Source organism: Anas platyrhynchos, chromosome 6 (genome assembly GCF_047663525.1).
Source record: "Anas platyrhynchos isolate ZD024472 breed Pekin duck chromosome 6, IASCAAS_PekinDuck_T2T, whole genome shotgun sequence".
NCBI lineage: Eukaryota > Metazoa > Chordata > Aves > Anseriformes > Anatidae > Anas > Anas platyrhynchos.
The window spans coordinates 26359879-26371900 of NC_092592.1; the positions used below are offsets into that span (position 1 = coordinate 26359879).

General features: G+C 38.1%; 1 protein-coding gene across 3 annotated transcripts in view; it reads right to left on the bottom strand.

The window, feature by feature from the left end:
- Nucleotides 1-11774, bottom strand: part of ADGRA1 (adhesion G protein-coupled receptor A1) — a 278267-nt gene extending 266493 nt beyond the window's left edge. The window contains exon 1 of one of the 3 annotated variants that reach the window (XM_038181087.2): nucleotides 11703-11774. Coding sequence is in view for 2 of the 3 variants with exons in the window: in XM_038181086.2 (XP_038037014.1) it covers nucleotides 4602-4831 (230 nt within the window). In the remaining variant the exon portion in view is untranslated. Of the gene's footprint in view, nucleotides 1-4601; nucleotides 5013-11702 lie in introns of those variants that run through there. The other 2 variants (XM_038181086.2, XM_027460805.3) reach the window with 2 other exon arrangements.
- Between the last annotated feature and the right edge of the window lie 248 nt (nucleotides 11775-12022).

Here is a 12022-nt window from a genome sequence, read left to right on the forward strand (position 1 = left end):
GTTCTTCCAAGTCTTCTGTGTCAGTTTGCTTTATGACAGGGATGTCTTTCACAAACTGCTTTTTTTTTTTTTTAAGAGCTTTTGGAGAAAGCATGTATAAATATGTATACATACATCAATAATGGAGCAGGAAACCTGGTTTTTATTCCTTTTTTTTTTTCCTGCCACTTTGAGTGAACACAGGAAGCTAACTAAGGTGAAAATGTCTGTGAAAATCTTTACAATGAGAAATATCCTACAGTCTTTAAGAACCCAAATACTTAGAAATCAGGAACACTACATGAAACCTCATACTAATAAAGAAAAAAAAAAAGTGAGATTTAAGATGTGGAGATCAAGCTACTGAATAATATTTTTTTGTTCATCCTTACCTCAATTCTTGCTCTGTTTGTTTTGGCTAGCTCATTGTCTAAACTCTTTGGGACATTAAAAAAAAAAAAAAAAGGCATATTTTTTACAGTTACATGCTTACATAAATATAAAAAATATAAAATTATATGCTTATAAATCATATTGATATATGCTAAACTGAACTAATATTGAACTGTAAAAGGAAAGACTGGACATGAAAAATATACAGTAATATAATAAATTAGAATAAATGCCAGTAGATATGACATAAATGAATGTGACATAAAAGTAATTTGGGGGCAGAGGAAAGCAGGGAGAATGCTGCTTTCAGAAGACTGGGTAATATTTGTGAAGGGCTTTCAAGATGAAAACCTCTACGTACATTTTATGGCTATGGATTTCCACTGGAGTCATGTAGCATCAGTCTCAAATTGATAATCTGAGGACTTTGAGACCACCTTTGATTCACAATCAAAATAAGTGCATTGATATAAAAATGGGAAGATTCATATATGATGAGTTGCTATGACCATACACTGCTTTAAGTGTTCTTCGTTTCTACAATGACGTTTAAAACAACTTACCCAGGTGCATGTGTAGGCAAAATTTGTAAAAATAACACCTTCACATATGTTAACCTTCCTTTAGAATTAAGAGGGAGGACAAAAAAATAATGCTGCTATTATAATCTGACAACATTTATATCTAAGTATATTCTGTCCAGAGATGTAATGATCTGTGAATTTCTAAGAACTGGAATGATAAACTTCTTGACACCACTTAAGAGAAAAAAAAAATATTAAAAAAAGTACAGATAGTAATCAACCTACAGACATACTGTCCAGTTTATGTGGAATAATTCAGAACAGAACCTAATTACTAATTCCTGAAATTTAAAATTGTAGGATTTCTTCTTTGTAAAAAGTGGCTAATCCATTTTTACTGTCTTATTCTGTATAACCCAAATTGCAGCAAGTCAGTAAAAAGTTTAACAACTAAAATTTCCATTAATGCAGAAGAGAAAAAACTTGCAAGTTATTTTTTTCTCTGTTGTTACACTTCAACAATCCAATCACACAATTTAAAATAATAATTTGTAAAGTATTGATTCAATATAAGAATTCCCATGTATTCAGCCATAAAGTTTAGACTGAGAAAGCTGTATTATCATGAAGGGGTATGATTCTTCCTTGTCATGTCTACATGTCCATGCTTACTGAGAGCGATGTGGGGAGTGCTGCTTGCATAATTTCATGATTCAATAGCATGGGAAAAAAAAAAAATCCCTTCCTTCTCCCCCACCATGATACAAAAGGCACAGAAATTTATGTTGCAAATCAATAAAGGCTAGAATTGCTTTCAACAAAATACACGCAAATACTTTGTGGAGCTACAGTTGCTTTTTTGTTTGTTTGTTTTTTTGATCCAGATCGAGCACTTGAATCCCATCTCCAAAGAAGTAAAATACCGAATAAAGACAGTAAAACAGTAACTCCAAAACTAGGTTCTTCACGTTGTTGTGGTTGCTTTTTGTTGTTCGTTTGTTTTTCTTTCTTTTAATATAAAATAAAGGGGATGGAAGAGTTCATATATCAGTTTATATTTTGATTTTATTTCTACTGTCATGCATACTGTTGGGAGCATTTGGACAGTACTGAATGGCTGCAGTATTCATCTGATTTCAAAGAAACTGTAACATGACTTTCCCACATCATACACTGGAAATGATTGGTCCAAACCTGTCAAGAATAAGCATTTCTTCTGTGACTTCACACTAGCTTATGTTAAGTCAAACCATTGCCTACCAAATTCCAGAAGTACTTTCAGTAGCAATACTTTTAGTGCATACGTGCCATAGAGCCTGAATCATCAAACTCAGCCAAGGTCCATGGTCAGTTAGTTGGAAAAAAAAAAAAAAAAATCATTAAGCTAACAAATTGTAACTTCTTAAAATTTGCTGGTAAGCAACGTTACCTAGCAAGTAAATGAAAAGTTACAGACCTAGAACTTCATCTCTTAATGGCTTAAGAGATGTAAAGGTAGCCCCTCTGTCATCTTTGCAGAGCAATTAAGTTGGGCTTCAATCTTTCCTTCTGAAAGGAAATTGCACGTGAGAAACAGCATCCCTACCTGAGAAATATGAAGATGATTTAATCTGCCAAAAAAAATCCCCAAAACTGTTCATTACATTGTTTCATTAAATTGTGACTGCATCTGAACATGCGTTCCTTTATTCACATCTATATTTCTTAATTTTTAAAGCAAGCCAAAAGGTTATGCTCCGTATGTTAAAACTCTCTTTCTCTCTGTGGGCCCATAAAACTGAATGAAAACAGGCAGTGTCTACTGTAATATTCACTTTTGTCTAATTCTTCATGCAGCTACAAAAACAAATGTACTAGCACTAGTGTTTGAGCTTTTTATCGTTATTTTCTGCAGCTAGCCAAATCTCACAAGTGTAATTTAATTCATCAAAAACAGTTTCTCCTGGAAAATTTTTGACACATTCAATCAACTTGTCATCTGTATGTTCCAACTACTGAAAGTTATTACATCCCTAACTCAGATTTTAACTTTTTTCCTTTTTACCTTCAAGATTTAGCAATAAATTTACTTTATAGGAAGGAAAACAAAAAAAAAAAACAAAAAAAAAAAAAACAAAAAAAAAAAAGACAGTACGAGAAAATGGATCAGTTTAGGTGAAACATGGTACTGTATTTGTATTTATTTTCAACATAGTGAATATATACTTCTGTTGATCTTACAGTCAGCAGAATTTATCTACTGGTACTTACCTAGTCAAAGGAAAAGTTTCTTAAAAAAAAAAAAAAAAAAGAATAAAACTCTGTAAATCAATGTTTAAGAACAATAGCCTTTGAAGATATGCTGAGTTTAAGAGTTCCTACAGAACTTTAACAAATGGAAAAAAAAAAATAGTTTGTGTCTGTCCAAGATGTGTCCAAGATGTTGACATTTTATACCATTTTGGGAGGCAAAAACTATATAGCCAGTTATATAAACTACAAAAGTACCAGCAAATTTACCACCTAGGTTAAGAGTTATACTAATGTAATAAAATCATTCTAAAACAGTCTATTAAAATTAATCAGGAAGTGTAGTTATTATATCTTGTATATTAACAAGTAAGACCTTCCCAGATGAATAATCAGCATACAGCTAATCAGCATCAAGTCACTCAACTGTTATAGCTGAAACTGAACTGAAGCATACGCAGCACATCTGTACATTTACAAGCACGAGCTCCACAGATGTTATAAATTACTATCTTTACCAGTTGTCTCCTAAAAGTGTTGACTTAAAGAAAATGCAGTGAACAGTAGAGATGTTCACAGCAGGAATTGTCAACAGAACTAAATTCAGCAGTAAAAGATCTGTTGAATATGTGCATGATCTAAAGGGTAAATGTCACAGAGCTATTACTGCTTGGGTCCATTATAGGGACATTACTTTCACCTATGACTGGTGATACAAATTCTACTAGTTGACTAACCATATATAGCATTTATTCAAGTTTACCTATGTGCAACAGGCAATAAAACATCTTAACCTATTTCCAAGACACATGGAGAGAAAAAAAAAAAAAAAGAAAAGAAAAAAAGAAAGGAAAGAGAGAATTCAAACTCCAAAGCGCTAGTCATTTTTAGCAAAGTCAGAATAGTATTGGAGATTTAGTCGTTTCAAATAGTTGGACACAAACTCTTATTAAAAAAGGAGACGTCAAATTCCAAACTTTATTTAGAGGAGAGAAGGGGGAATACCAGTTAATGACACACAACTCCAGCAGGCAGTTTGTCATTATCGCTACCATTCATTGCCCGGACAGTTTGCGCCCATCCCGTAGCCAGCAGAAAGGTGCACCAGTGAGCTCCATCAGTTCAGCTAGCGCTGAATTTTTCCAAACCACCACACAGAGCAGCATGCAATTTACATCAGGGTAAGCCCAGCTTTCCCAGCTCGACCAAAAGGCCAGCAAGAGTTTCCAAACTGAGGAAGAAGAAATAAAAAAAAAAAAAAAAAAAAAAAAAAAAGAGCTCACATACTTTTTAAAAGCCGGCCCAGGGTTATATTATAATCCGCTGGGAGCGGCTTTCCCGGCTCCTGCGGCAGCGCTCGGGCACGGCCGCGCCACGGGGTCCCCCCCGATCCCCAAGGATGCGCGCCGGCTCCCCAGAGCCCCGCGCCCCTTCCTCCGGGGCGCTCCCGCGGGGGGTACTGGGGGCCGTACTCACAGGGACACGGTGCGGTTGGGCAGCACGGCGGGCTGCAAAGTTTCCACCAAGTCGCCTCCGCTGCAGACCACTTTGATGCGGAGCGCCGGGCGGCCGGGCCCCTTGGCTCTCTCGGCAGCGCAGAGGCAGCGGTCCACGATGAGGTCGGGGCAGTTCCTGCTGCCCCCGCAGAGCCCCCCCAGCACGGCGGCCAGCAGGCAGAGGCAGAGGCGGCGGCAGAGCCCCCGCATGCTGAGCCAGCGAGCGAGCCGCCAGCAGCCGCGCCGCGCATGGCACGCTCCCCTCCGCGCCGCTCCGCGCTCCAGCCGCGCTCCCCTCCACGCCTCCTGCGCCCACCCCGCCCCGCCTCGCCGCGCCTCTCCGCTCCGAGGGACCCCCCCTTCCTCCTCCTCTGAGGAGCCGCCGCTCCTTTCCTGCCGCAGCCCGTGTAGCCGCGGCGCTGGGCGGACCCCGCGGACTCCCCCCCCGGCGGCCGGAGCCGCCCCCGCGCCCCGCAGCGGGTGACCGGCAAGAACCCCAAGGAAGGGGGCAGATGCTCCGGGTGCGGGCTGCACCCAGGGCAGGCACCAGTTGGGACGTCGGGAGGTGAAGAAATTACGGGGAGGGGTTGGGATGCTGGTGCTGGAAATACCCGGTTTTGCCTGCACGGCCCTTTAGCATCGTGTGCGCAAAGCGGGGCTCATACCTGTATTGGTGGGAAAGGAATGTCAGGCTGTGGACAAAGGTCAGCACAGACCAAGAGGCAACACAGGGCTCCAGCCACCTCCATCGAGGTGGCTCCACGCAGTTATCCCAGGTCAAACATCTCGGATAACGCTGCGGGCACCACCTACAGCAGCAGTGTGATCGGTGGTCAAGAGTTGCTCCGCCATCCAGGTCAATGAGCAGCTTGATTTTCTGCTTGGATTTGTGGGTTTATGGTACTCCATGGCTTTGGAGATTCTCGATGGTATTTTACATCATACAGACAGTAATTCTTAGTGTGGATGTTTACTATCAACTGGTAGCTACCCTGTTTTTTGGTTGTTTGCTTCTGAAAGTGAACAAAAAATCCAATTTGTAGCAAGGACTTCCATTTTTAATGGGCTTTTACAGCAGGAGCATGTTCCCTGCCTTGTCTTGCTCAAGGGGGACTCACAACACACATTTTCATTGCAGGATCTAGGCCAAAGTCCACCACGGCTGTAAAGCTGTTTTAAGAAGTTACTAGTTTTTAAAACAATATTATACTATAGTCCCTAAGGGGAGATTTGTCTTGCCCATTTACAATGCCTCTTATTGCTGTGTTTTAATACCTAATTGGAGCCTTTAGGCGCTAAGTTTATTAATAAGTGATAGAAGGATTAGTGCTCTTGTGAAATTCCAGGAACTTTCTCAGGAACAATCTTCTTTTCTGTACAGTTGTTGATTTAAAGAATCATTAATATTACAACCTCTGCTCTTTTATTTTTAAAAGCAAAGTTGTGTAAAGCTTACTGACAGACTGCAAAATGGATGGTGTTATGTGAGATCACTCAGCATTGTAACAGTTACATGCTGTTCTTCCTTATGATAAAGAAAACCTATATAGCATTTCAATTTGCAAATACTTTTTTCAGCTTTGAAATATTCTCTCACCTATTCTCTCCACTTGTGAAAGTACAAGTGGAGAATACCTATTTATGGAAACATAGCATGAATTTCATTTGGTGTTAACCTTACTAAGGAGTGGAAATTTGCAGTCAAACTCAGTCCTAAACACATACTAGCAGAGTTTTAACATTTTTTCTAGATCACTGATCCTGAAAGTTCTTAAAGAATATTGTTTTATTAAAGAACAAGAAGAGTTGTGGAAGCCATCTATCAAAACGTACAGCAAAAATGGAAAAGGAGCTATTATTCCCAACATTAGAAATGAAAATTAAGGGAGAATTTACTCTTCACTTCCCCATTCATCTCACATTTCCTTTCTTTCTTGATTTACTACAAATAAAGAAACAGCCATCGACCCCTTCCTTCATTGTTGTTTTTAAATATGAAAAAGTAACTTTTGTATGATTTACAAACACAGATTATGTTCCTGCCCTGAGACCTCACAGTTTAAACAGAGATCTGGTTGAAAAAAAAGAGTCCTGGGTACCTAAACAGCTCACTACTGCTTCAGTTGGCACCAGCCAGCACAGCAGAATTTCAGTGTTGGTAGCAGTGAGCCAGTTTACCAGACTTTGGAAGATGAAATTTCAGCTCTCTCATGATATGCAAACAACTGAATTTTCAGTTTCTTGGAAAAGTAGGATGATCCCAAGTTCCCTTGTTAGAGGGGAAGAAAAAGCGCTGTGGCACCACAGTTTTAAAAGCAGCCAACATTGCTCTTTTTGGGTTCCAAAACTGTAAGTTTTAGACAAACAGAATTTGCCTACAGCTTGGGTGCCTGTGGTGGCTCACACAGTAGATAGCATATTACGTGAGCCCTTTAGATGGATTTTGGTATGTGCAAAATCAGAATTCTGAGTTTATAATGTATATTAAAGCCAAAGACACTTGAAAAAGTCAGATGTCTGTGCAGTTAAATAAGAACTGAGTGAGGATACTGCAGATTGCAGTTGCCTTTGTGCCTTTCAATTTCTTTGAAATATTTTTAGATCTATCCCAAGATTATCACACATGGGTACAACCAGAATGTGGTATGTGCTGGTCTCCTTCTGCTCACACAACCAAGAAAATTTGTGAAATGGTTGGAGTAGAAGAAGGCCAAGTCCTGCTCAGATAACTTCCTGGAAGACAAAAGCATGACTGAACATTTTCTTGAAACATGGCATTTCAAAATTTTAATAATTTCTTTACAGTTAAACTCTTGCTTTTGTTGTTTGATTCCATAATGGAAGTGAAGGATAAAATTTCTTGGACCGGGAAAGAAAGAAAATTACTTTTTTGTGTGTGCACGCACATCAAAAGTATTGAGGAGTTTCAGTAGGTGTGTTATTGTGTGCATACACTACATCCTTGCAGCAGTACTTGAGAGAGGAATTTTATCCCATGGCTGAATGTGTAAATGTTGAAAGGAATGTAAATAAATTTAGGAAGATAATCCTAAAATGGTATTAGCCTGAATTAAGATAAATGATATAAAAAGGAATCAGAGGTTAGAGATACAGGAGATGCATTGAACTTCAGGTTTACATTACATTTAGATCATGTTCTCAAGCACAAAGCAGCAGCAGCACCTGCTTAGCATCACAGGACATTACACAGCAATTAAGTAACAAGAATGTGTTATACAATAATAGGAAATATGGGGAAGCAGAATGTAAATAAGTCAATTTGAATTTTGTCAGGATTTCAAAATAGTATGTTAGTGTTGGAAGAGAGCCATGGAAACTTTAATAGCCACAAACCGTCAGGGCTTTTGTTTTATTTCTTATCCAGAAGTTGGCACTCTATCAACCCTTTAATTCCTTGAACATCAACCCTTTATTGACAGCAGTGAAACAAGGACTCACTCACCCCATTTCCTCCTGCGCCCCAGTATTCTACCACCATTAATCCAGGAACATCTCATGCTACACCACATCTACATGGCACCATGTAAGCCTTTAAGTCTGTAAGCCTTTACAGTGAAATTATTTAAAAAACACTGGAAGAGATTTGGCCTAGAAAAAGGATAGGTAAAGTAACTGGGAGAAAAATTATCCAGAGCATGTTTCCACTGGGACACTTGGAATTCTGTGAAAAGACATTATTTGAAAGGTGATAGAGGAAAAAAGCCTAATGAATAAAAGCACACAGTACAGCGTTCACATCGAAAGAACCCAATGATTTTTTTTTTATTTTTTTTTTTTGCTTCACACAAGGTGAATTAAAATGTCCGTGTTAAAGGTGGGATTGTCTTTTTCCATGAGGTTCTCTCGTAGGACATTGACAGTCTCAAAACAAAGATAACAAAACAATACAAGCAAATTTGTCCAGAATTGTTGCCAATCATTAGAATTAATTGGATAAAACTGAGTGAGGAAACCAACTCTCAGTCCTGAACCTATTTAACAGATTGAGTAATCTTTTAAGGAAATGCGGAAACTGAGTCATTCAGAGCTGCAGTAATCAGAGCAGTGAATAATGTGCCATAGGGAACAATGCTCTATTAGAAAGAATTGACAGAACAGGATTTCCATCTCTGCTATTCTGCATTAACACAATCAGAAACACCTCTCTATTAATTTTACATGAAGAAATGATAGTATAAGAAACCCTCAAGTATAATTGCATTGTTTTCCCTCCATTCTTATTTTGTATCATATTAGTTATAAATGTTCCAGTTATATCATATCTGGAAACAAAATGTTTCCAAAACTTCAGTCTTTGCAGGGTGGCAGCTTTCAGAAAAAAAAATGTATTAAAATTTTCATTGAAATAAGTAGTGTAGAGACTTCCTGGAAAATAATAATAATAATAATAATAAATATATATGGTTTTTATGAAGCAGAGTAGAGCCCAATGAACAATTCTGTTAGAAATTGAGAACGTAGCTGTGTAGTTATGCACAAATATTGATGAACTACCTGTGGAGAATGGAATAATTATCACAAAACTAACAGTGAAATAAATATTTGGAAGAAAATTAAACCACCACCCTACAGTGTAGGCTGTTTCTCAAAGCTGAGACAAGATTTTTGCAAGGAATACTCCAGAATTATTGCCAAACAATATATATACATGTATATAAAGTAAAAATAGAAATCATATCTGCAATGGGAATTTATGTCAGTGTAAATTTCTGGTGATCACCCAGTGCAACTCCAGCTGTTACCAAATCCCTCAGCCACCACAGAGAACAGACTGAAATTGTTCCAAAATCACACTAAAGGTACATGTTTATGAGCATTCTACCCTTCATCTCTTAATGCCACTTTATTTATTTGCACAATAGCAGAATAGCAGAATCACAGAATCACAGAATTGTCTAGGTTGGAAGAGACCTCAAGATCATCGAGTCCAACCTCTGACCTAAATAACATATAAGAAAAATATATATAACAACTCATGCACAGTCAGCCAGAGGAGAATAGGGATTTTAACATCGTACCTTCAGAGGCTTTGCATGGGGTTAGTCACAGAGCAGCGCAGTTAGACAGAGCAGCACTGCCACAGGCCCACACATTAGGTCCTGCAGAACACAAGGTTTTGGGAGAGCCATCCTCCTTCTCTCACACACAGTTTTAAGATGCGCTGTCAGGGTGTATTTTTGGATGTTGATGTACACATGCTAGTGCTTTGCAGGGTTGTTCATTCCTAAACACACAGGAGAATTCTGGCTGACTTACCAGCAGACTTTGTATCAGGAGAAAAAGGAGAGAAAAATCACAGAGGGAAAATAAATAAATAAATAAATAAACACAGATAAGATTTAAAACTCAGTCTTTTCCAGGTAGAAATCTATCTCAAGTTTTATTTTTCTGTATAACAGAAGAATAAAAATTCTCTGATTTCTGAGAAATTTCACAGATTTCTCTGTCATCTCCCTGCATACTGAAAGTCAAATGAGCCCTTTCTACACCTTCCTGAGTTGCAAAGATCTCCTGATACCTTCCCTTGTCCTCCTAGAGATAACCACTCAGGTGGTCCCTTCATTACAGAAGAGGCATAAAATGGTAAATGAATATTCTGAGGTCAGGAAGATAACAAAAATCATATACATAAATAACTAAAGAGACGACTATCTGTGTAGCCTCATTAATGGACTTTAAATATGCTTTATAGTATTTGATGTGATTTATATCAGAGGGAGCTCTGGACATCATCTGGGTCAAGTCCCCAGGCAAAAGAGCGCCAGCTTCAAAAGTATGTTTGGATGCTCAGGGTTTGTCCAGTGAGACTGTGAATCGCTCCATGGAAGGGGATTTCACAGCCTCTGGGCCCCACCACCGTATCTGGCTACCCATGCTACAAATATTTTCTTTTCTTTAGCTCTTAAAATAATTCCCCTTGCTGCAGATTGTATCAATTGCCTCTTTTTCTTTTGCTGTGCATGTCTAGGGAAAAAAAAAAAAAAAAAAGAGAGAGAAAAGTTTCTGCCATGCTCTCTTTAATTACCCATCAGACAATTGAAGACAGCAACAAGAGCCTCCTGCTCTCTTCCATTCCCTGTGGACACCACAGCTCCCCAGTAATCTCACTGACCCTCGGATGAATTAAAGTGTTTTTTGTATGACTGTACCATCTTGTAACAATGTGTCAGTGGTGCAAAATAAAAGCAGTTATTACTCTCTTACTTCCCTTCCTAATCAACTTAATGGCAAGGCTATTCAGAACATTTCTGAGTTACTTGCCATCATGCATCCAGTGAAGTAAAATTGCATTATTAGCATAACCTTTATTTCACTGTATGGTGTTTTATTTGCTCATAACGGAAAAGTGGCATGCATAGGAAAATAATAATTTATAAACTGAGATGCAATGGTTAAAATCAGAATTTCATTATGCAATAAATGTTTAAAATAGATAGTCAAATATTCTGTTGCCTGTTACATGCCTTGTCACTCAGTTATATGGTATCCCATCTGAATTCCAACAGTAGTTTTGTAGAGATTTTCCACTGTTGCTAACAACTTATTTGTTTCTAAATGGCCAAAAATTTGAAGATACAGGGAAAAAATGACAGATTAAAAGAGAATTCTTTTACACATGAACAGTTTTAAGAAATACGCTATACCATGTCTTGAACTAATTTTTTAGAGAGTTTAAATAGATTCATATTTTGTGGCCAAATTGGAAAGTCCATTGATGAAGCCCTAACATGAAAAGCCAACAAATCCAATTACCACAAACAGCTGCAGAAGATTGTACTAATATCAATAATCCCTCAGTCTAACTAAAGTTTAACACTTTTCCATCTTTCTCTAAATTCCTTTTGTCAAAATAAATTTATGTCCCTGTTGCTTTACATGCAGAAAGCCATATCTATTATTTTCTGTCTGCATAGTCTCATTTTTGTATTATTTCTCACTTCATGCCACTTGAAATTGCGTCAGTCGCTATTACATACCATCATATTTGAGTCCTTTGGAGAGCTTACATTTTCCTCAAAACAGTTCTCTTCCTCAGTGCAAAGGTGGTTTTGAAACTTACCTTCTCTTTTATCAGGTGGATGTCATCCTCCCTCTATTTGTGATATCTTCTAGGTTTCTCAGTAATTCTTGAGTTTGCTTTTATACTTTGTTCATTCTTGGAGAACTGGCGTATTGCCTTGCTCTCCTTCTGCAAAAACACCGGGAATAAACTATCACCTCCACAGTAGTTCACTCCCCTGTTTAAGGGCTATTATGTTCTTTGCTATCATTCATCTTGGTACTTTTAGAAAGGAAAACCTTTGGCATTAAATCAAAGTATTGTGTAACTACAGTACTATGTACAGAAACAACAGCAAATGTCTGCAAGGGAAAAAAACA